General features: G+C 48.5%; 1 protein-coding gene and 1 pseudogene across 4 annotated transcripts; one reads left to right on the forward strand and one right to left on the reverse strand.

The window, feature by feature from the left end:
- Positions 1-209: 209 nt before the first annotated feature.
- Positions 210-688, reverse strand: LOC133256377 (protein CEBPZOS-like; annotated as a pseudogene).
- Positions 689-11,043: 10,355 nt separating this feature from the next.
- On the forward strand, positions 11,044-23,991 carry KDF1 (keratinocyte differentiation factor 1). 4 transcript variants are annotated; one of them, XM_061392270.1, is made up of 4 exons: positions 11,044-11,133; positions 20,547-21,617; positions 22,695-22,769; positions 23,336-23,991. In XM_061392270.1, the coding sequence occupies exons 2-4, from the start codon at positions 20,579-20,581 to the stop codon at positions 23,416-23,418; spliced, it is 1,197 nt and encodes a 398-aa protein (XP_061248254.1). In that variant the 5' UTR covers positions 11,044-11,133; positions 20,547-20,578; the 3' UTR covers positions 23,419-23,991. The 4 variants fall into 4 exon arrangements, 3 of the variants coding, with proteins under 3 accessions (XP_061248254.1, XP_061248245.1, XP_061248236.1); XM_061392261.1 differs by having other exon boundaries at positions 11,119-11,195; XR_009731408.1 differs by lacking the exon at positions 11,044-11,133 and adding an exon at positions 11,471-11,747 and having other exon boundaries at positions 22,695-22,858; positions 23,336-23,421.
- Positions 23,992-24,323: the final 332 nt, after the last annotated feature.

The raw sequence follows: 24,323 nt of genomic DNA on the forward strand, positions 1-24,323 counted from the left end.
ATTTTAGATTCAGAATTATAGGGGAGATTTTTTTTTTCCTTAAGGAGAACCACTTTATACTGAGTAGTAAACAAAACTCTATTTATGACATAGTAAACAAAATTTCCATCAACTTCTTCAATTAGTCCAAAGAACAAAACCTCTGACTTAATCAGAATTTACATTTAACCTTAAATATTCTAAAATCCATCCGTGTCAACTTTGGAATTTTAATCTCGCCTAATACTATGAAATAGGGCAAACCTTGATTGACAGTCAAATTCCAAATTTTCTCTGTTTAGCCACTTTTTTGATCTTCTTTTTGATTCCACGTATTCCACAGTGTTCAATGGATTTGTAATAAACTTCCAAGATGAAGGGGGATTTCTTGCTCATTTTTCGCCTGACATCTTGACTTGTGTTCATCTTTTTAAACAAAAAATATGCTCCAGAAAATGGCCACATGGTCACCTACTACAACTTCTTTAAAGATGTTCTTTGCCAGTGGATCCATACTATGGCCATCCTGAGGCGTGTACTCACGAGGCTCTGCATCTAGACTTCTGAACAAGATGAGAGGCCAGGCGGACAGAGGCCCAGGGAGAGGGGACACCGTCTAGATAATCCAGCCCCCGCTGCTCCCAGTTGAATGCAGCCCCATGAGTGACACCAGGCAAAACCAGCAGGACTGGCCAACTGACCCCAGCTGAACCACAGAATTTCTAGAAATAATACATCATTTTAAGCCACTAAGTTTTGGGGCCCTTTGTTTCTCAGCAAGGGCTTCCCAGGCGGCTCAGAGGTAAAGAATCTGCCAATGCAGGAGACTCAGGTTTGATCCCTGGGTCAAGAAGATCCCCTAGAGAAGGAAATCTTGTCCGGGAAATCCCACGGACAGAGGAGCCTGGTGGGCTACAATCCATGGGGTTGCAAGAGTCAGACACGACTTAGCAACTAAACAATGATCATTTCTCAGCAAACGATAACTGAAATCAGGGGCCAACCCTGAGTCCTCTCTGCCCACGTCTTGCATATCCAGTCTTGTGGGGTCCACTTCCAGAATATATCATGTATCTGAGCACTTCTCCTCTCATTCCCAGGCACCACTTTAGTCCAGGCCACTGTCCCCCTCACCTGGATTATTCCCAAAGCCTCCTCACTGGACTCCCTGCCTCCACTCTTATTCTCCTGCAGTCATCATACGGGGCCAGAGTGAAACTTTGGGGGTATTAGTCAGATCAAGTCACCCACCTGCTTAAGACCTTCCAGTTACCTCCTACATCACTTAGATCAAAAGAAAGACCCAGGAATTCTCTGGTGGTCTAGTGGTTAGAAGTCCACCTGCAGGGGACCCGGGTTCTATTCTTGGTCTGGGAGGATTCCACATGCAGGGCGGGGGGCAACTAAGCCCATGTGCCACAACTGCTGAGTTCACACACCCTAAAGCCCATGCTCTTCAATAAGAGAAGCCGCCACAATGAGAAGCCCACGCACCACAACTGAAGAGTAGCCACCACTTGCGTCAACTAGAAAAGTCCACACACAGCAACAAAGACCCGGTGCGGCCATAAATTAATAAAATAAACCACAGGCTCCTTGAAGCCCTGTGCAGCCCAGGGCCTGCACAGCTCCACCCCCACCTCCAGCCCCCCTTGCTCAGTGCGCTCCAGCCACACTGGTTTCCTTTCTGTTTCTTGAACATGCAGGCCTATCTCCATCTTGGGGCCTTCACATCAGTTCTTTACTCTGCCCAGAAAACGCAGACCTCTAGGTCTTTCCATCTAGGTCTTCCAGTTCTCAGCTTACATGTCCCCTCCCCTAAAAGGCTATTTACAGAAGAGAGGACTGAGGCTTGGAGAAGTGAGGTCATTTCCCAAGTACACACAATTAGGGAGAGTCTGGGCTGAGTTTTCACCCTAGGTTTGTGTGAGTCCCCACTCCAGGGCTCTTTCTGCCACATCAGTGGTTTGGGAAGGTGAAGGTCATGGGCTCCTGAAAAGGAGAGGGGTTGGAGGGGCTTCCTTCACTGACTTCTTCCACAAACACTCTCAGCCGTACCCTTTGGACCCTGCCCTGGGCTGAGTGCTGGGGACTCAGAGAGATGAACTGAACCAGACTTTTCTCTCTGGGAGCTCCAGTCTAGGGACAGGGAAAGCAGCAGAGGAGGTCAAGGCCATCAGAGGGGCTCAGACAGCCTTTCGGGAAGGCATAACATGGAGTATGAGGGTGGCTGGGGGCAGGCGCATGGGGGGCAGAAAGTGGGGGTGTTTGTTCAGGGGTCAGAGCTGCCTATTGTCCCCTGAAAGTGACCAGGAGACTTAGCATCAGCCATGTGTGTCCAAGCTGCTGTGAGAGTGTGTGTGTGTGTGTGTGTGTGTGTGTAAGAGAGTAAGGGAAAGTACGAGGGGTAAGGTGGACTTTAGGCAGGAGAAAGCTGAATGAATAGAATTTACTGATGTGGCTAAAGCCCACAAAGGCTGAGTCACTTGCCCAGCTCACCGTAAAGGCAGAATATGAACCAAGCCTATCCTGACACCACCTCCTCCAGGGCCCACTGCTTCTTCACTATGTGACCTCAGCTAAAGCCATTCTCCTCAGGGGCCTTATTTCCTCATCAGTAAGCTGAAGGAGTTGGATCAAGTTTTCTTCAGCACAAGGATTCTGCAGAAAATATCACTACTAGAGCTTGGAATCAAATTCAGAACCTGCCTCAACCGGTACAGGATGGTTTCTCAGCCTGCAGCTCCCTCCAGGCCTAAACTGGGTGTCATACAAGCTAAAGTCAGGGAGCCCCAGTAATTCCCCCGGTGTCAGGTGGACCTGGGGTCTCTCTTTCAACAGCCCAGCCTACAGTTCCAGAATCCCTACAGCCCAGCTCCTTAGAATTCCGGAGCTCCTAGTACACCCTTACTTCATCATTAGCCCAGCCTGGATCCCAGCTTATCTGTCCACCATTCTCCAGGATAACTCTGGGACTCCCCTGGTTCTCTTCAGCTTCCAGGAAACACCATCCTTTAGCCAATGAAGGAAAGGGGAGAGGCAGCTATGAATGATCATTGGCCCATTGTCTGACCAATACAGACAGACCTGGCCAATCAGAAGAACCAGTTCAGTTCAGTCGCTCAGTTGTGTCAGACTGTTTGCGACCCCATGGGCTGCAGCACGCCAGGCCTCCCTGTCCATTGCAAACACCCCGAGTTTACTCAAACTCATGTCCATTGAGTCAGTGATGCCATCCAACCACCTCATGTTCTGTCGTCCCCTTCTCCTCCTGCCTTCAATCTTTCTCAACATCAGGGTCTTTTCAAGTGAGTCAGTTCTTCTCATCAGGTGGCCAAAGTATTGGAGTTTCAGCTTCAGCATCAGTCCTTTCAATGAATATTAGGACTGATTTCCTTTAGGATGGACTGGTTGGATCTGAGATAGCCTCAACTTCCATGTTCCAGTTCTGCTCATCCTCCACCATTCTGTGCCCTCAGGGTTCCCTTTCAGGTGGTTCCATCCCACTTATTACATTCAGAATTCCAGGAAATTATATCTGGGAAAGAGAAGTACGGTGAGTAGGATTAGAGCTGATTACAGCTGGAGGATTCCCCCATTCTGCTGCAGCCTGGGGCATCCTCTGGGGCCGGGTTTCAGTGGTACCCAGAGGAGCCACTGCAAAGAGCTCAGGCTCTGAACAGGAAGAACTTGGGCTCAGTTCCAGGCTTTGCCCCTTACTAGTTGCGTGACTGTGGGCAAGGGGCTTAAATCTCTGAACCTCTGTTTTCTTAGCTACAAAATAAGGATTTGGGATCTATTCACTGAGTTACTGTGAGGATTATATGGGAATAAGGCTCATAATATATCTAAGACATAGTAGGTGATCATAGTAGTCATAGCCATTTGTTCTGCTTATTCTCAGAGGCAGTGGTCTGGCCTCTAAAAAGTCCTGGCCTCATAATGGCAGGGGAGGTAGAGAAGGGGCAAGAAGAAGAGGTTAAAATAAAATAGCTGCAATCTAACAACCATGTGCCAGCCCCTGTAGTGATCACCATGTGAAACTATTACTAATCTAACTTTATGAACAAGGCGCGTCTGAAGCACAAAGAAGTTCTGTAACTTGGCCAAAGTCACAGAGCTAGTAAGTGGCAGAGTTGGGGCATAAATTCAGGCTCTCTGGCTCCAGAGTTCAAACTCTGAACCGTTGCTCTATCCTGCTGCTGTTACTGCTAAGTCGCTGCAGTCGTGTCCGACTCTGGCGACGCCATAGACGGCAGCCCACTAGGCTCCTCTGTTCCTGGGATTCTCCGGGCAAGAACACTGGAGTGGGTTGCCATTTCCTTCTCCAATGCATGAAAGGGATCGTCATGTTAATCCCGTTTTAGGATGAGAAAGGCTGAGGTTCAGAGAAATAAGTTCTCGCTGCTGCTCAACAGGGGTGCATTTAGGACTCCAGTTGATTAATAGATGGATCCTGTGACTCAGAGCGGAGAAGGCAATGGCACCCCACTCCAGTACTCTTGCCTGGAGAATCCCATGGACCGAGGAGCCTGGTAGGCTGCAGTCCATGGGGTCGCTGAGGGTCGGACACGACTGAGCGACTTCACTTTCACTTCTCACTTTCAACGCATTGGAGAAGGAAATGGCAACCCACTCCAGTGTTCTTGCCTGGAGAATCCCAGGGACGGGGGAGCCCAGTGCCGTCTGTGGGGTCGCACAGAGTCGGACACGACTGAAGTGACTTAGCAGTAGCAGTGACTCAGAGAAGGCAATGGTAACCCACCCCAGTACTCTTGCCTGGAAAATGCCATGGACAGAGGAGCCTGGTGGGCTGCAATCCATTGGGTCGCTAAGAGTCGGACACGACTGAGCGACTGCACTTTCACTTTTCACTTTTATGCACTGGAGAAGAAAATGGCATCCCACTCCAGTGTTCTTGCCTGGAGAATCCCAGGGACGGCGGAGCCTGGCGGGCTGCCGTCTATGGGGTCGCACAGAGTCGGGCACGACTGAAGCGACTTAGCAGCAGCGGCAGCAGTGACTCTGAAGTTCTGGCAATTTCTGCTGTTAGTGCTGCCCTCTAGTGCTCTCCATGGGAGAAGCACACCAGAGGCAAGCCGCAGATACCATGGACCCACAGTCCATTGCCCACACTCCTCTGAACCAGTGCTTCTCCCCACCCCCAGAGCTGCAGGTCTTAGAGCTTCCAAATATCATTCTGAACGTCATCCATATATACAATCGTGACATTTCTTGGTTATCTCACAAATCCTTAAACTCAACTGATCGAATATTCTTGCCTGGAGAATCCCATGGACAGAGGAGCCTGGCAGGCTACTGTCCAAGGGGTCACAAGAGTCGGACAGGACTTAGCGACTAAAGAGAGAGAGAATACCAAGTTTACAGTTTCATACCCCAAACCTGCCCTCCCCAGTCATCTCCATCCATCCCAGTAGCACAAGCCAGAACCCCAGCCGTCCTTGACACCTCCCTCTCCTCTTCATTCTGTCTCCATCCCAGGAACAAAATGGCGGCCGACGAAGCAGACCCGAAAAATAAACATCAATCAGAACAGAGCCAAAATGTGGAAGCGGAAGATCAGAACAACTGTCTCCTATTGTGGCCAAGAGGAAAAAAATGAGCTCAGGTGGTTAGAAAGGCACAGAAAGAAGCCCGAACACAGCTTTAAGGGCCAGAAGAATGGCACAGTAAGAAACTGTGCAAGAAAAGAAAAGAAAGTGAAGTCGCTCAGTCGTGTCTGACTCTGCGACTCCATGGACTCTAGCCCGCCGGGCTCCTCTGTCCGCGGAATTTTTCAGGCAAGCATACTGGAGTGGGTTGCCATTTGATCCAAAAGGACTGGATTCCTACCTAGCTCCACTACTTAGTAACAATATGGCCTTGGGACCTTGCTGTGCCTTGGTTCCCCCATCTGCAAAATGAATATGACCACGGTTATGTCTAGGACTTCTGTAAGGATCAAATTTAAGTGTTTGCTTTGTAAACTGCACAGCAGAAGTGGGTTATTATCTGGAAATTTCATTCCAATAGACTTGTATCTCCTTTGTTACGTTGAATGCTGGACCTGTAGGGTGACTTGTTTTGTTTTCAAAGAATGTCATCAGCTTGAGGGTTTTTAAATTGTGGTTTATATATATATATTATATATAATATATATGATTTTTAAATTGTGGTATATATATATATATATATATATATACACACACACACACACACACAGAGAAAATTTGCCATTTTATCTATTTTTAAGTTACAGTTCAGCAGCATTATTTACATTCACACTGTTGTGCAACCATCACCATTATCTAGTTCCAAAATTTTTCATCATTCCAAATAGAAACTCTGTACCCATTAAGCAGTAACTGCCAACTCCTCCCTCTCTCTAGCTCCTGGAAACCCCTAATCCCTGTCTCTATGAATTTGTTTGTTCTGAATATAAGTGGAATCACAATATTTGTTCTTCTGTGTCTGGCTTGTTTTACTTAGCATGATATCTTCAAGGTTCATCTATGTTGTAGCATGTATCACAAAAATTTCATTCTTTTCATGGCTAAATAACACTCCATTGTGCATATATACCATATTTTGTTTATCCACTCATCTGTTAATAGACATTTGAGCTTTCCACTTTTCTGCTCTTGTGAATAGTGCTGCAATGAATACTGTTGTATAAGTACCTATTTGAGTCCCTGGGTTCAATTTGGGGGGGGATATATTAATACCTATAAAGTTATCAGTTTTTGACAGAGTTTTTCAATATGCACTGCGGCAGGGGAATGGGCCCTTGGGAACAGGGCCCAGTGTGTTTGAGTGTGGGAGGGAGATGGGCAGAGGACGAGAGAGGTTTCAGTGTGGCCATGCTTCCCAGGTGGCGCAGTGGTAAAGAATCTGCCTGCCAGGGAGATGCAAGAGACACGGGTTTGATCCCTGGGTCAGGAAGATTCCCTGGAAGAGGAAATGGTAACCCACTCTAGTAGTCTTGCTTGCCTGGAAAATTCCAGGTAAGAATTTTCCTGGTATGGAAAATTCCGTGGACAGAGGGGCCTGGCAGGCTTTAGTCCACGGGGTTGCAAAGAGTTGGACACAACTGAACACATACACACACATGATTAGAATGCCAGCTAACTTGTGCCTTTTGCAAAGTACTCCACAAAACACACTAGAGGAGGAAATGTTATCATCTCCATTTTACAGATGAGGAGAAGGGAAGTGGCTTCTCCAGGGCCACACAGCTGGTGGGAGGCAGGGCCTCCAGAGAAAGGTCCCCTCACACATCAGAGAATGCGGCCAGAAGTTCAGAGATTATATTTTCCTTCCTTCCCTCCCCGCTTTTTCCCTTTCTAGGCAAAGAACATAGTTCTGAGCTGCTTCAATCATGTTGCTACTTATTAATCTACCATGTTTTAGGTACTACAGAATCAGAATTTCGTAGTGTGCATTTACTAAACATGTTCTGGAAAAAGCAAAGCTATGGAGACAGAAAAACGATCAATGGTTGCCAAGGGCTGAGACAGGGGGAGGAACAGCTTGCAGAAAAGTTTAGGGAAATTTGCAGGGGGGGTGATGAAACTGATCTAAATTTTGATTGTGGTGGTGGTTATGTCGATGTATGTATTTTTCAAAATTCACAGAGCTGTACACTAAAATGGATAAATTTCACTATATGTAAATTATACCTTAATCTTTGAATGAATAAACAAATGGGGGAAAACTGAACAAGATTCTAGACTCTTAGATTTTTTGGTACCTTGAAATCTTGGCAAGGGACTTCCCTGGTAGTCCAGTGGTTAAGACTGCCTTCCAATTCAAGAGGCATGGGTTTGATCCCTGATTGAGGAAGTAAGATCCCATGTGCTACTTGGGGTGTGGCCAAAAATTGTTTTTTAAAAAAAGAAAGAAAACTTGACAGGTAACAGTGTCCTTAATCATTTAGTTACAGCATAAATTGCTATTTTTTCATGTACTCATTCATTTATGATAAAAATGAAAGTCCTAGAGTCCAACCCAAGAATCAGAACACCATTAAAAGTGAAGTCTGCTTATGGATTTCCCCATCATTTCTTTTTTTTTCCCCAAGACTTTATTTAGTCAAGTAAATATTTATTTCATCATGTATAGAAATATGAGCAATATGCAGTATTGTTGTTTAGTCGCTAGATCGTGTCCAACTCTTTCACGACCCCAGGGGCTGTGGCCCGCCAGGCTTCTCTGTCCATGGGATTTCCCAGGCAAGAATACTAGAGTGGATTGCCATTTCCTTCTCCAGGGTCCCTGTCATTTCTGATCCCTCCACTACCCCACCCCCAGATAACCATTATTCTGAATTTTGTGTTCCTCATCATCTTGCTTTTTTAAAAAAATATTTTTTTCCACACATAAATTAGGCTGAAAGTGAAAGTTACTCAGTCGTGTTCAACTCTTTGTCACCCCAAGGACTGTAGCCTACCAGGCTCCTCTGTCCATGGGCTTAACCTTATGAATTATATATATATATATATATATATATTTTTTTTTTTTAGGTCAAAAAGGGCTTCCCTGGTGGTCCAGTGGTTAAAAACTCGCCTTACAATGCAGGGGACATGAGTTCAGTCCTTGGTCCAGGAAGATCCCATATGCCAGGGAGCAACTAAACCCATGCACCACAACAGAGTTCTAGAGCCTGTGCTCTGCAACAATAGAAGCCACCACAATGAGATGCCTGAGCACCGCAAGTAGAGAATAGCCCCTGCTCTCTGCAACTAGAGAAAGCCCGGGCAGTAATAAAGCTCCAGCACAGCCAAAAATTAATTAATCAATTCATTTTTAAAAACCGGTCAAAAAATAGCTATGCAATATGGTTCAACCCAATATTATACCTAAATATAGTACTTCCAGTTGTATTTGAACTTTATGAAAAGGATACCATTCCCCATGCACTCTTCTCTGACTCGCAGTTTTTTCACTCAGTATTATATCACTGTGATCTAGCCATGCTGCTATTTTTCATTCATTTTCTACTGCTATATAATTATTTCACATTTCTTTATCTCCTATCAACGGCATTTGGATGTTTTCACCACAGTTTGAGGTTACTGTGAACCATGTTTCTGCCACCGTTCTTGTACATGTCTCTTGGTATATATGTGAAATTCTTGTGGCTGTATCCCAGAAAACACTTACTGGGTCTTACAGTACACAGATATTCAACTGTACACGATATGACTCACTTTCTGAGGTCCAAATGAAGTTAGAGTGGCCACTTGCCACCCCAGGTGAGAATGTGGACAAGATGTACTGAGAAGGACTGTCATGGAGGGTCTGTGGTTGAAATTGAGCACCTACTCTGTGCACATGGCAGGGCACCTATAGAATAGGCCATGGTGCCCTGAGAGGTGAGATAGGGAAGGAAACCCCCCAGTCACCGTGGGAATTAGCTTCCAAGGAGTGTCCCACCCTGGCTGGGGAAGGGGAGGACTTGGCAAACCAAAGCGGGCAAAGGGTTCTCTCCTAATTGGCGGTATCTCCATCTGGGATTAGGAGGTAGTGAATCTTTGGTATACCTGGAGAAGAAGGGGCTCAGTGGTACTGAATTCCACTTACCCATCCTACCTCAGTGATCTCTTCCAATATCCTTTATCTCACTTTGCATCTGTACCCTTTTGAAATTCTCCCAGTTGGAGAGAGATACTATTATTTCCACAGATGAGGTTTGGAGAAGTCGTCTTGCCCAAAGTTACACCATTTGGGCCAAATGCCTGAGCAAATAATTTCCCCTTCCTAAGCCTCAGTTTCCTCACCTGTAAAATAAAAATGATAACACCTGAGGTGTTATTCTCAGGTGGAAGGATTAAATAATACTATGCAAGTAAAGGGTTAAGCATGGATCCTGGAGATGCTCCCTAGAGCATTGTTCACTGCTGCTATAGTTGCTATGAAGTTGGTATTAAGAGGAGTAGGAACCTAGAATAATCCGACTGCTGACATCTGCCGCCAATGACATTGTCTCTTACAGAGACCCCGTGGGATGCAGTGATCATGGCCTATTTTGGCCACTTCTGCTCATCTGGGATGTATTTCATGACTGCACAGCCCAGTCTGCTCTTCCACACTGCTCCTAGGCCCCAGAGCAGAGGCCCTTGTCTTCCTCTGCAGATTTCCTGGGACAGAGAAAGTGAACTGGTCAGAACAGGCAAACCAGGCCCCCTCAGGACAAAGGGAGTCATCAGAGCCCAGTGGTTCACTCAGCAGAGAATATCTGCTGAAAGTGTAAGTCACTAGGTCATGTCCGACTCTTTGCAACCCCATGGACTGTCCATGGAATTCTCCAGGCCAGAATACTGGAGTAGGTAGCCTTTCCTTTCTCCAGGGGATTTTCCCAACCCAGTGATCAAACCCAGGTCTCCTGCATTGAGGGCGGATTCTTTACCAGCTGAGCTCAGCATCTCCTATGTATCTGGTCCTGCTCTGGGCACCCAGGACACTGGGGAACATGACTATACCCTAGTCAGAGGCTAAAGGAGGAGACAGAAGAGAATAGTGTGCTGAATATTTTGATAAGGACTGCAGAGAACTGCTCTATATAACAGAAAACCAGACGGGCATAGTTGTAAAAGAGGAGGCTTCCCAGGTGGCCAGAGTGGTAAAGAACACGCGTGCCAATGCAGGAGACATAAAAGATGTGGGTTCGATTCCTGGGTTGGGAAGATCCCCTGGAAAAGGGCATGGCAACCCACTCCAGTATTCTTGCCTGGAGAATCCCATTTTCAGATGAGCCTGGCGGGGCTACAGTACACTGGGTTGCAGAGTTGGACACTGAAGCGAGTTAGCAGGCAGGCCAAAAGGAAGGCGTCTCTGAAGACATGCCCTTTGGGCTGAGCCTTTAAAGCCTGGCAGGCGCTAGAGACTGCTAGGACCATCTGCCCATTTAACAGAAAAGAAGACTGAGCCCAGCGTCTGTCCACGGTGCCCTCCAGGCCTCATTTAATCCGACTAGGCCGAGCGCTGCTCTCCGAGTCCGCAGGTCGAGCGCCAGAGCCCGGCCAACTTGCCCGCCCAGCTCCCGGGGCGGAGCCTCGGCCCAGGTGCGCGGCGGAGGCGCTTCGCGGAGGCAGGAAGTGTGTCCCCAGCGGCGGCCCGTGCAGCGCTCCCGCGAGACGCTCACCTGCGCCCCAGGTGAGCAGCGAGGGGGGGCGGGGGGAGGGGCCGAGCTGGAGGCGGCTCACCTGGCGGGACAGGTAAGCCCCGCGCGGGCCCGAGGGGCCGCGAATCAGGGCGGCACCAGTGTGGGAAGACCCCCTCCCGAGGCTACGGCCGGGCGGGCGAGGGTCCAGGGGCCGGTTCCTCCGGGGCCACCCTCCCACTTCCGGGGTGCGCGGGCCGGGCCCGGCCAGGGAGCGGCCTGAGCGGGCGCCTAGGCTGGGCGGGCAGACTGGGGGGTGAGGGGGCCGGGTTCGCCCTTAGGGTGGCGCTGGCTTGAGGTGGGAGCAGTGCTTGCTGGGGAGGCGGGGGCGGGCGGGGAGCGGGGGCCATGCACACCCCAAGGGGCCGTGTCTACAGGCTGGATCCTCCCGCGGGCGGAGGGCCCCTGCAGCCGGAGAGGGTGGTGCTTGCCCCGAGGGCACCGCTGGTGTAGGGGCTGTGCTAGCCCGAGCGGCAGAGCCGGGATCTGGTTCTTCCTTGCCCCCAGGACTAGATGCCCGAGGGGGCGGGAGTCGGGGGACTGAGACTTTGGGGCCGGAGATCAAGGGTGCACGGATGCTCGGGCACGCGAGTCGACGGCTGTTTTGGTGAGCAGGGTTGGGGAGACCCTCTCGGCAGGTTGGATGTGCCAGACGCAGCTGGGCTGGTGCGGCCGGGCCTCTCCTGGTCACCTTCGGAGGAAGGGGATGGAACAGAGAGAGACCTCCGATGTGTGTGTTCTCAGGGACTAAGGGGGAGTGGGAGAGCCCCAATTAGAAGTTTGGGGAGGGCTGCCAGGGTCTGGGGGCTTCTGACCCTGAGGACGATCCCTGCAGTGCCTTGGGGTGCCCAGAGACCCAGGCCCTCCCAGGTGCCAGGCACAAGCTCTAAGGCCCCTGAACGCAATATCTCATTTAAACCTGAAGGTGGCCCCTGAAGGTATTCCTCTCTCCCCTCGTTAAAGATGAGAAAACTGAGGCCAGGAGCCTTACCCCAGGCACAGCAGGACCTCCTGCTGAAGCAAGAGACTGGTGTTCCTAGGAATTTGGAGGTGGGGGCAAAAGCAGCAAGGGGGAGATAGAGCCAGGACGAAATGGCCTGAGATTGACTTCAGGAGGGTTCAGGGTCTAGAAAGAAGCGGGAAACTGGAGCCAGGCACTGTCCTTGCCCCAGGTCTTGTCCCCTTTCCTCCATCCCACCCTGCCTTCTAGATTTGTGGTGTAGAACAAACTACAGGGGCTTCAGAGTCTGGCAGACCACAGTACAAATCCAGCTCCATTCCCTCCCTGGTCTCTGGGCAAGTCACTTCACCTCTCTGAGCTTCAGAGTCGTGATCTGTAAAGTGGAGATATAATACTTACAGGGCAATTATGAGCACTTAAAGAAAGCAAAAATCCTCTTGAGCTGGAGCCTGTTTCTAGCCCATTTAGCACAGCCTTGGGCACATGGTAGGTGCTCAGTAAATATTTGTTGGATGAATTTGATGAATGGTGGTGGTGCTGTTCAGTCGCTCAGTCACGGCCAACTCTTTGCAACCCCATTGACTGCATCACGCCAGACTTCCCTGTCCTTCATGATCTCCTGGAGCTTGCTCAAACGCATGTCCATTGAGTTGGCGATGCCATCCAACCATCTCACCCTCTGTCATCCCCTTCTCCTGCCCTCAATCTTTCCCAGCATCAGAGTGTTTTCCATTGAGTCGGCTCTTCGAATCAGATGGCCAAAGTATTGGAGCTGCAGTTTCAGCATTAGTCCTTCCAGTGAATATTCAAGGTTGATTTCCCTTAGGACTGATTGGTTTGATCTTGCTGTCCAAGGGATTCTCAAGAGTTTTCTCCAACACCATAACTCAAAAGCATCGATTGTTCAGCGATCAGCCTTCTTTATGGTCCAACTCTCATATCCATCCATACATGACTAGTGGAAAAACCATAGCGTTGACTATATGGACCTTTGTTGTCAAAGTGATGTCTCTGCTTTTTAATATGCAGTCTAGGTTTGTTGTAGCTTTCCTTCCAAGGAGCAAGCATCTTTTAATTTCATGGCTGCGGTCACTGTCCACAGAGATTTTGGAGGCCAAGAAAATAGAGTCTGTCACTGTTTCCATTTATTCCCCCATCTATTTGCCATGAAGTGATAGGACCAAATGCCATGATCTTAGTTTTGTGAATGTTGAGGTTTTTTTTGTTTTTTGGGGTTTTTTTGGGTCTTTATTGAATTTGTTACAATATTGTTTATGTTTTATGGTTTGGTTTTTTGAGGCATGAGGGATCTTAGCTCCCTGACCAGGGATCGGACCCATACCCCCTGTATTGGAAGGTGAAGTCTGCCAGGGAATTCCTGGGTCTGGAGAATGTTGACTTTTAAGCCAAATTTTTTACTTTCCTCTTTCACCTTCATCAAAAGGCTCTTTAGTTCCTCTGCTTTCTTCCATAACAGTGGTGTCATCTACATATCTGAGATTATTGACATTTCTCTTGGTAGTCTTGATTCCAGCTTGAACTTTATCCAGCCTAGTATTTCACATGATGTACTCTGCATCTAAGTTAAATAAGCAGGGTGACAATATACATCCTTGATGATCTCCTTTCCCAATTTGGAACCAGTTTGTTGTTCCATGTCCAGTTCTAACTGTTGTTTCTTGACCTGCATCCAGATTTCTCAGGAGACAGGTAAGGTGGTCTGGTATTCCCATCTCTTTAAGAATTTTCCACAGTTTGTTGTGATCCACACAGTCAAAGGCTTCACCATAGTCAATGAAGGAGAAGTAGATGTTTTTCTGGAATTCCCTTGCTTTTTCTATGATCCAGTGGATGTTGGATCTCTTGTTCCTCTGCCTTTTCCAAGCCCAGCTTGTACATCTGGAAGTTCTCAGTTCATATATTATTGAAGCCTAGCCTAAGGATTTTGAGCTTTACCTTGCTAGCATGTGAAATGAGTGCAATTGTGCGGTAGTTTGAACATTCTTTGGCATTGCCCTTCTTTGGGATTGGAATGAAAACTGACCTTTTCCAGTCCCATGGCCACTGCTGAGTTTTCCAAATTTGTTGCCGTATCGAGTGCAGCACTTTCCCAGCAGCATCTTTTAGGATTTGAAATAGCTCAGCTGGAATTCCATCACCTCCACTAGCTTTGACAACTCCTAAAACCTTGGAGGTAGAGGAGAAGACAGTAAATGAAACCATGAATAGTAACCTCTTGTTCTTACAAATCCTGGGTACCCCAGAGCTCAGTGTAGTTCAAACAGGGTAGAAATGCCTACCCTCTTGATCCAAGGGCTAAGCCCAAGACGCAAGGCTCTCCCTATGCAAGCACTCCTTGGGCACAGGCTCATCCATGGAATTGGCAGCTGACCACTTTGACTGCTCCCTTCCTCTCAAATAATAGATGGGGTGGCATATAAATTGAAGTGGGCCACTTGCGTTCAAACAGATGTGTGGCTTTGACAATTTAACCTCTCTTTAGCCTCAGTATAACGACAACAATAATACCTACAAATAGCGTTCTGAGAATTAATTGGTTGAGTACATTTAAGCATTGAGAACAATGTAAGCTATCAATAATTAACTCTTTCACTAGAATCAAACTCCTGAGGTTTGGAAATTTTGTCTGTTTTACCACTTCATCCACAGAATTTAGAAGTGTCCGCCATATAGTAGGCTCTCAGTAAATATTCATTAATTGAGTGAATGAATAAATCCATACCCACCCCAGCATTGCTGAAACCAAGGCAGAAGGTTTTTAACCACTTGCCTCTCTGGACTGTGAGGGACTTTCAAGCCACCTATTACAGTTTCAGTTTAGGAACCTTTGGAGGGGGAGTTCACCTTACTCTCACCAGACTGCTGTTTCCCCCACTCCAGTCAGCCTGGAGCCCAAGCCCTTTCTCTTTCTACCTAATGGTCCTGGTTCTACCCAGAGGTCATGCAGAATGTAGCAGTCTCCTGAAGTACTTACTGTACCAACCCTGATCTGGACACTGATGCAGAAAGGAGTCAGGCACAGTCCCTGTTCCCTTGGGTCATATAGGCTTATCTTCAAACAATGGGTTCAAGGCCAATTCAGCTGACTCAGAGCCAAGCAGAATGCTGTGGGGGGAGGGGCTCCCATTTGACTTGAGGTTCTGGAGAGTCCTTGGAGAAGGAGCGCTGAGTGAAACTAGGGGAATGGGTTGAAAAGTTGCAGGAATAAAGAACTCCTGTATCCTCCTCATCTGCATTCATCACACCTAACATTCCCTCCCTTTTTCTGTCTACGCATACCTTTCCTATTGGGAGGAACCCTTTGAGATTAGGTTGCAGATACCATGCGTCTTTACCCCTAAATGCTTCAGTGTACACTGCCTAAGAATCAGAACATTGTCTTATTTCACAGTGAATTTAACATTGGTGATTTAACATTGACATAATGGTATTAAATAATATGCAGTCTAGTTTTAAATTTTACCGATTATCCAGATTGAATCCAAGATTCAATCCAGGATTGCACATTCCATTTACTTATCATGTCCCTTAATTTGGGCTTGTCTGATGTCTTTTCATGATTATGTTCAGGTTATACATTTTTGGCAGGAATACTCCATAAGCGATGCTATATCCTTTTTAGCATGTAGTACCAGGATACACATCCTGTCGGTTTGTCCCATTATTAATAATGTTAACTTTGATCACTTGATTAAAGTTGTGTCTGCCTAGTTCCTCCAGATTCGTGACTGTTGTCATTGTTGCTGCTTTTTAAATTGTCACTGGCTGCAGTAAGTAGAAGGGAACAGAGGTGGCCAGAATGGGGGCCTTGATAGTATCTGGGTGAGAGATGATGGAGGCTGTGTGTAGGGAGGTAGCATTGATCTGCCCAAAGCACATCACCTGTTAAAGCCAGAATTGGGACTGGAATACAGATAGCCTGAGATTCAGTCCCAGGTTCCCTTCACATCACCAGTTCTAAGACACTAGTAAAAGATTAATGTCTCAGAAAATCTAGGCCAAGGATAGTTACTGCCCAGCAAACCCTTCCATGTGATCAGAGAGAAAGAACGTGAAGTCACTCAGTCATGTCCAACTCTTTGCGATCCCATGGACTGTAGCCTACCAGGCTTCTCCGTCCATGGATTTTCCAGGCAAGAGTACTGGAGTAGGTTGCCATTTCTTTCTCCAGGAAATCTTCCTGACCCAGGGATTGAACCTGGGTCTCCCGAATTGTAGGTGGATGCTTTACCATCTGAGCCACCAGGGAAGTCCTCCACGTGATCAGTTCAGTTCAGTTCAGTTCAGTCGCTCAGTCGTGTCCAACTCTTTGCGACCCCATGAATCGCAGCATGCCAGGCCTCTCTGTCCATCACCAACTCCCGGAGTTCACTCAAACTCATGTCCATCGAATTGGTGATGCCATCCAGCCATCTTATCCTCTGTCGTCCCCTTCTCCTCCTGCCCCCAATCCCTCCCAGCATTAGACCCTTTTCCAAAGAGTCAACTCTTCGCATGAGGTGGCCAAAGTATTGGAGTTTCAGCTTTAGCATCAGTCCTTCCAAAGAACACCCAGGACTGATCTCCTTTAGAATGGACTGGTTGGATCTCCTTGCAGTCCAAGGGGCTCTCAAGAGTCTTCTCCAATACCACAGTTCTTTGGCGCTCAGCTTTCTTCACAGTCCAACTCTCACATCCATACATGACCACTGGAAAAACCATAGCCTTGACTAGACGGACCTTTGTTGGCAAAGTAATGTCTCTGCTTTTTAATACGCTATCTAGGTTGGTCATAACTTTCCTTCCAAGGAGTAAGCATCTTTTCATTTCATGGCTGCAGTCACCATCTGCACTGATTTTGGAGCCCCAAAAAATAAGTCTGACACTGTTTCTACTGTTTCCCCATCTGTTTGCCATGAAGTGATGGGACCAGATGCCATGATCTTTGTGTTCTGAATGTTGAGCTTTAAGCCAACTTTTTCACTCTCCTCTTTCACTTTCATCAAGAGGCTCTTTAGTTCCTCTTCACTTTCTGCCATAAGGGTGGTGTCATCTGCATATCTGAGGTTATTGATATTTCTCCTGGCAATCTTGATTCCAGCCCAGCGTTTCTCATGATGTACTCTGCATATAAGTTAAATAAGCAGGGTGACAATATACAGCCTTGATGTACTCCTTTTCCTATTTGGAACCAGTCTGTTGTTCCATGTCCATTTCTAACTGTTGCTTCCTGACCTGCATATAGGTTTCTCAAGAGGCAGGTCAGGTGGTCTGGTATTCCCATCTCTTGAAGAATTTTACACAGTTTATTGTGATCCACATAGTCAAAGGCTTTGGCATAGTCAATAAAGCAGAAATAGATGTTTTTCTGGAACTCTCTTGCTTTTTCGATGATCCAGAGGATGTTGGCAATTTGATCTCTGGTTCCTCTGCCTTTTCTAAAACCAGCTTGAAGGTCACGGTTCACATACTGCTGAAGCCTGGCTTGGAGAATTTTGAGCATTACTTTACTAGTGTGTGAGATGAGTGCAATTGTGCCATAGTTTGAGCAGTCTTTGGCATTGTCTTTCTTTGAGACTGGAATGAAAACTGACCTTTTCCAGTCCTGTGGCCACTGCTGAGTTTTCCAAATTTGCTGGCATATTGAGTGCAGCACTTTCACAGTATCATCTTCTAGGATTTGAAACAGCTCAACTGGAATTCCATCACCTCCACTAGCTTTGTTAGTAATGATGCTTTCTAAGGCCCACTTGGCTTCACATTCCAGGATGTCTGGCTCTAGGTGAGTGATCACTCCATCGTGATTATCTTGGTTGTGATAATCTTGGTGTGATTATTCACCTAGAGCCAGACATGTGATCAGGGACCTTCCCAAATACATCATGACATAATGTTCCCACAGACAGTTATTTTCTCCCATAATGCTGCGTATATCCTACATGTTCCAGCTTTTAAGCATCTGTTTTCCCTACAAAACATGTGTGAATTACAGGAATAGCATCTATAGTTCATTCATTTTTGGTTCTACTGTGCCTAACACAGGGCCAGGTTCAGTGAAATTTGAGCTTGCTAGCAACCAAGTCAAAATGGGAAAGAAGATGCATTTTGAGGCTTGCTTTCTTGTCTAATCAAAGGCAGCAAAACAGTGCTTGATGTTAAATGTTGATAGGAGAGCCAGTCTGAGTCATACTGAAACATGGACAGGGGACCTGTTGATTCCCAAGTCTGATCTGAAGGAGGAGGGGAAGAAAGGGAAAGTGGTGAGGATCAGGTTCTGTAGCAAGTCAGATGGAAAGACATTTGTTGAGCAGCCTCAGGCTCTGTGCTGGTGGGCTTACCAACAGTAGGAAGAAACTCAGGGAGACCGTTACCCCAAAAGTGAGATCCCAGGAGCTTTTTCTTTTTATGTGGTAAAATATATCTAACATAAAATATACCATTTTAATTTTTAAGTGGTGTTGATGTTACAGGCCTGTATGTGACATTAAATACATTCATATTGTTGTATAACCATCACCACCGTCCATCTCCAGAACGTTTTCATTTTCCCAAACTGAAACTCTGCCCATTATATACTAACTTCCCACTCTCCCCCTGCCTCCAGCAACTACCAGTATACTTTTTTACTGTTCTAGATATTTCATATAAGTGGGACCATAAAATGTTTGTCCTTTTGTGTCACGCTTATTTCACCTAGCATAATGTCTCAAGGCTCATCTACATTATTTGTTGGTTGGTTGCTAAGTCATGTCTGACTCTTTGTGACCCCATGGACTGCAGTACTCCAGGCTCCCCTGTCCTTCACTGTCTCCCAGAGTTTGCTCAGATTCACGTCCATTAAGTTGGTGATGCTATGTAACCATCTAACTTTCTGCAGCCCCTTCCTCCTTTTGCCTTCAGTCTTTCTCAGCATTAGGGTCTTTTCCGGTGAGTTGGTTCTTCACATCAGGTGGCCAAAATATTGGAGCTTCAGCATCAGTCCTTCCAGTGAATATTCAGGACTGATATTCTTTAGGATTGACTGGTTTGATCTCCTTGCCGTCCAAGGGACTCTCAAGAGTCTTCTCCAGCACCACAATTCGAAGGCATCAGTTCTTTGGCCCTCAGCTTTCTTTATGGTCCACCTCTCACATCCATACATGACTACTGCAAAAACCGTAACTTGACTGTACAGACCTTTGACTGCAAAGTGATGTCTGCTTTTTAATATGCTGTCTAGGTTTGTCATAGCTTTCTTTCCAAGGAGCAAGCAACTTTTAATTTCATGGCTGTAGTCACTGTCCACAGTGCTTTTGGAGTCCAAGAATATGAAAGCTGTCACTGCTTCCACTTTTTCCCCTTCTATTTGCCATGAAGTGATGGGACTGGATGCTATGATCTTAGTGTTTTGAGTGTTGAGTTTTAAGCCAGCTTTTTCATTCTCCTCTTTCACCTTCATCAAGAGGCTCTTCAGTCCTTTTTCACTTTCTACCATTAGAATGGTATCATCTGCATATCTGAGCTTGTTGATATTTCTCCCAGCAGTCTTGATTTCAGCTTGTTATTCATCCAGCCCAGCATTTTGCATGATGTACTCTACTGGTGCAATGGTAAAGAATCCATCTGCTAATGCAGGAGATGCAGGAGACAATTCAATCCCTGGGTCGAGAATATCCCCTGGAGGAGGCAATGGCAACCCACTCCAGTACTCTTGCTGGAAAAATTCCATGGACAGAGGAGCCTGGCAGGCTACAGGGGTGGTAAAGAGTCAGACACGACTGAGTGATTGAGCACACACACTCTGCATATAAGTTAAATAAGCAGGGTGACAATACACAGCCTTGTCGTACTCTTTTCTCAATTTTGAAGCAGTTGTTCCTTGTTATAGCATGTATCAGAATTCCATTCCTTTTTAGGGCTGAATAATATTCCATTGTGTGTATACAGCTTCTTTTTTTTTTTTTATTCATTCATCCATCAATGGACACTGGGTTGTTTCCATCTCTGCCTATTGTGAGTAATGCTGCTAGAACATTGGTATACAAATATCTGTTTGAGTGCCTGTTTTTCCATCCTTTGGGGTGTAAACCAGCTGGGTTATATGCTAATTTTACATTTAACTTTCCAAGGAAGTACCACGCTGTTTTCCAGAGCAGCTGTGCCACTCTGCATCCCCACCAGCAATGCACAAAGGTTCCACCCTCTCCATGTCTTCAAGGCTTGTCATTTTCTGTTTTTAATAGTAGCCATCCCAATGCGTATGAAATCCCAGGAGGTTTTGATATATAGGTTAGAGGCCAAAAAGAATTTCCTCTTTGGGGAAGCAAGGGGACAGGGTTCATGGGCATACTAGGGCCCATCCACATCACAGACCTCAGAAGCCAGAAGTGGGAAGCTCCTTAGGTCTCAGCGCAGGCACGTGCCCCAACCTCTGACCCTGTCTCCCTCCTGGCCTCTCCCTCACAGGCATCTGGCTACAGCAGACCATGCAGTGAGCCATGCCCCGCCCCGGACACCCCCGCCCATCATCCGGGCCCCCACGCTTGGGACCCTGGGAGCGGCCAGCAGAACTATGCCTGGAGACCTACGATGAGCAAGCCCGGGCCCCACCAAGCCGCCGCACCCGCAGACCAGACCCCAAGGACCCCGGGCACCACGGGCCCGAGAGCCTTACCTTTATCTCCGGCTCTGCCGAGCAGACTCCCGAGCCCCCCGCCTGCTGCCTGCTCTGGCGACCCTGGGTATGGGACTGGTGCCGGGCGGCCTTCTGCTTCCGCCGCTGCCGGGACTGCCTGCAGCGCTGCGGGGCCTGTGCACGGGGCTGCAGCCCCTGCTTGTCCTCGGGGGACTCCCCTGAAGGGGCCGCTGAAGCCAACTGGGTCAAGGAGCACAACGGCGTGCCCCCCAGCCCTGACCATGCGCCTCCCAGCCGGCGGGATGGCCAGCGGCTCAAGTCGGCCATGGGGAGCAGCTTCAGCTACCCCGACGTCAAGCTCAAAGGCATCCCGGTGTACCCCTACCGCAGCACCACCTCCCCCGCCCCCGACGCGGACTCCTGCTGCAAGGAGCAGCTGGCTGACCCCCCACCCATGCGGCACAGCCTGCCCAGCACCCTCGCCAGCAGTCCCCGGGGCTCCGAGGAGTACTACTCCTTCCACGAGTCGGACCTGGACCTGCCCGAGATAGGCAGTGGCTCCATGTCCAGCCGAGAGATCGACGTGCTCATCTTCAAGAAGCTGACAGAGCTGTTCAGTGTACACCAGATCGACGAGCTGGCCAAGTGCACCTCAGACACTGTGTTCCTGGAGAAGACCAGTAAGATCTCGGACCTTATCAGCAGCATCACCCAGGACTACCACCTGGATGAGCAGGACGCTGAGGGCCGCCTGGTACGCGGCATCATTCGCATCAGTACCCGCAAGAGCCGCGCCCGCCCGCAGACGGCAGAGGGGCGCTCAAGCCGGGCGGCCGCCCCAGCTGCAGCTGCCCCAGACAGCGGCCACGAAACCATGGTGGGCTCAGGGCTCAGCCAGGATGGTAGGTGGGGTGCCACGGCCCGAGGGACGGAGCGGAAGAGGCTTTGGCCAGGGAGGGTTACACTGGGCTCTTTGGCCGCTGTGGATCCACCCCTCAGCGGGTCCCAGCTCTTTCTCCACCTTGCTCTCCAGCCCTCTACGTTCCCTCACAGGCTCCTTCTGTCCCCGGCTGCTACCTGCCAGAGGGGCTTCCAGGCCTAGCCAGCTAGTCTGGTTAACAGGACCCAGGTACCCATATGAATTTGGACCTCTGACCTGTGCTGGCCTAACTAAACCCCCCATCCACCATTGTACAGACAGACAGACAGACAGACACACAAACACACCCTCTGTGTCGCTTTTTAAACATCATTTCTCTACACACACACACACACATGATGTTTCTCTAACCCAGCGCACATGCACACACAAAACACACATTCCATGTCGTTTTTTAAACATTGTTTTTCTACACACTCACAGACACACACATGATGTTTCCCTAACCCACCACGTGCGCTCGCGTGCACACACACGCACACAAAATGTTTCTCTAATCCAGCACGCGTGCACACTCACACACACACTCCATGTTGCTTTTTAAACATCATTTCTCTACCTACACACACACACACACACGATATACACACACCCTCCATGTCACTTTTTAAACATCATTTCTCTACACACACACATATGATGTTTCTCTAACCCAGCGCACATACACACACACACACACGATGTTTCTCTAATCCAGTACATGTACACAAACACACACACACACACACGATGTTTCTCTAACCCAATGCGTGTACACACACACATACACGATGTTTCTCTAACCCAGTGCGTGTACACACACACACACGTTTCTCTAACTCAGTGCGTGTACACAAACACACACACACACACTCCGTGTCGTTTTGTAAACTTCGTTTCTCTACACACACACACATGATGTTTCCCTAACCCAGTGCGTGTACACACACACACACACACACACACACAATGTTTCTCTAACCCAGCAAAGGGCTGAGAAGTGGGGAGTGAGATTGAAAGGATGTGATAACCACCACTGCCCCTGGTGTTCCCTCCCTAGAACTCACGGTGCAGATCTCCCAGGAGACGACCGCAGATGCCATTGCCAGGAAGCTGAGACCCTATGGAGCCCCAGGTTTGGTCCTGACGTGATGAGGAGTGCGGAGAGGAGAGGGGACAGCCCTCGCGGCCCCCAACCTGCCCCTCTCCCAGCTTCCTCCTGGGGTGGGTGAGGATGGGTCAGAAAAGGAGGAGAGGCCCGAGCAGCCTCTTACCCTATATCTGTCCTGCAGGCTGGCTCAAAGATTCCGCTGGGAGAGATTCAGGGGGATGCCCCTGAGCCAGGAGGTGGGCAGGTGCCTAGAGCCTGAATCGAAACCCCGGTCACTGGAGAGGAAAGTGGAGGGCGGGGGAGACGGGCACCCACTGCTGCTGAAAAGGCACCCTGTGTGGTCTCTACAGCTATCTTCTTGGTTTTCATTCCCCTTGGGAATGACCCTTGGCAGGGTCATTCCCCTTTACAGGGAGCAAGACTGGGGTTGAGAGAGGCGAAGAAGCTGAGTGGCTCACCCAGCCAGGACGAACCTGACCCAGGCTCAAGTCCCCCTCTGTTTCTTTTCAGCAGGTTGTTCCCTGCCCGAGTGCTTTGCATGAGCTCCTCCCCATCTCTGAGCCTCTGTTTCCTCCTTCCTTCCCCAGCAGGATACCCTGCCAGCCACGACTCATCCTTCCAGGGCACCGACACAGACTCTTCAGGGGCACCCCTGCTCCAGGTGTACTGCTAACCCTCGCCAGGCCCAGTCCTGCCACCCCATCTGAGAGAAGTACAGTCTACAGCATGAAGAGAGGGACCAGAGCCCCACTTTGTGGGAGGCAGGGCCTGGAGCCCAGAAGCAGTGCCCACTCTGGCTCCTCCCGCCTTGGCTGAATGGTTCCCGAGCCACATGCATTTCACTGGGCTGTGGTGCCCACGTTCCCCCGGGGTCCCTCGCTGGCCTGGGCCCTGCCTGGGCCTGTTCCTTCCTGCCCAGTCTTCAGAAGGCCTGGGTCATGGAAAGCAAAAGCTGAGGAGGGGACTTCTGGGATTGAATCCCAACTCCACCCCCATAACACGCTCCCCCTGTAACATACAACCCATAATCTATCATGCAGTCCTCCCCCTCCCCAGGATAGAGGGGTAACAGCTCAAAGAAGCTTGTCTTAAATGTATTGGGTTTGAGGGCAGGCAGGACCTCTGTCTGGAACTCTGTGGACAGTGCCCACACCATGTTATGTTCTGTTGAGCAGTTAGGTTCTTGGCTGGTGTTCTACATACTAATGTGACCATAGTACAAACTTAATAGATATCTGTCTGCTCATCTTGGCTGTCATGCTGTCCTTTCTGTCTCATTTGCCTAACTGCTGCCTGGAGCAGAAGACCACACAGAGCATCCATCCTGGCTTAGTGCCATGGGGTTGAGATCAGAAGGCTGAACTGAGAGCAGTAAGGCCCATCTCTCAGGCTCATCACAGTGAGTTCCAGGAGATCGAGACAAGTGCAGTGTCTGTATCTTAGAAGGATTTATCAAGTGGCTTCTGTCATGGTTGAGAGGTCTGTCTAAGCAGACCTTTTGCCCCAGTTCACTGCCCACATGTGGCCGCTTCTGGCCATCCTTGCAGCTTCCCCAAACCCTAAGAGCACGTCAGCCTC

Source organism: Bos javanicus, chromosome 2 (assembly GCF_032452875.1).
Source record: "Bos javanicus breed banteng chromosome 2, ARS-OSU_banteng_1.0, whole genome shotgun sequence".
Classification (NCBI taxonomy): Eukaryota; Metazoa; Chordata; class Mammalia; order Artiodactyla; family Bovidae; genus Bos; species Bos javanicus.

Bases quoted from the DNA above. Each gene is read 5' to 3' on its own strand.
- KDF1 (XM_061392270.1), top strand. From the start codon at position 20,579: ATGCCCCGCCCCGGACACCCCCGCCCATCATCCGGGCCCCCACGCTTG. The intron at 21,618-22,694 runs GTAGGTGGGGTG...TTCCCTCCCTAG, and splicing joins CTCAGGGCTCAGCCAGGATG to AACTCACGGTGCAGATCTCC. The intron at 22,770-23,335 runs GTTTGGTCCTGA...CTTCCCCAGCAG, and splicing joins GAGACCCTATGGAGCCCCAG to GATACCCTGCCAGCCACGAC.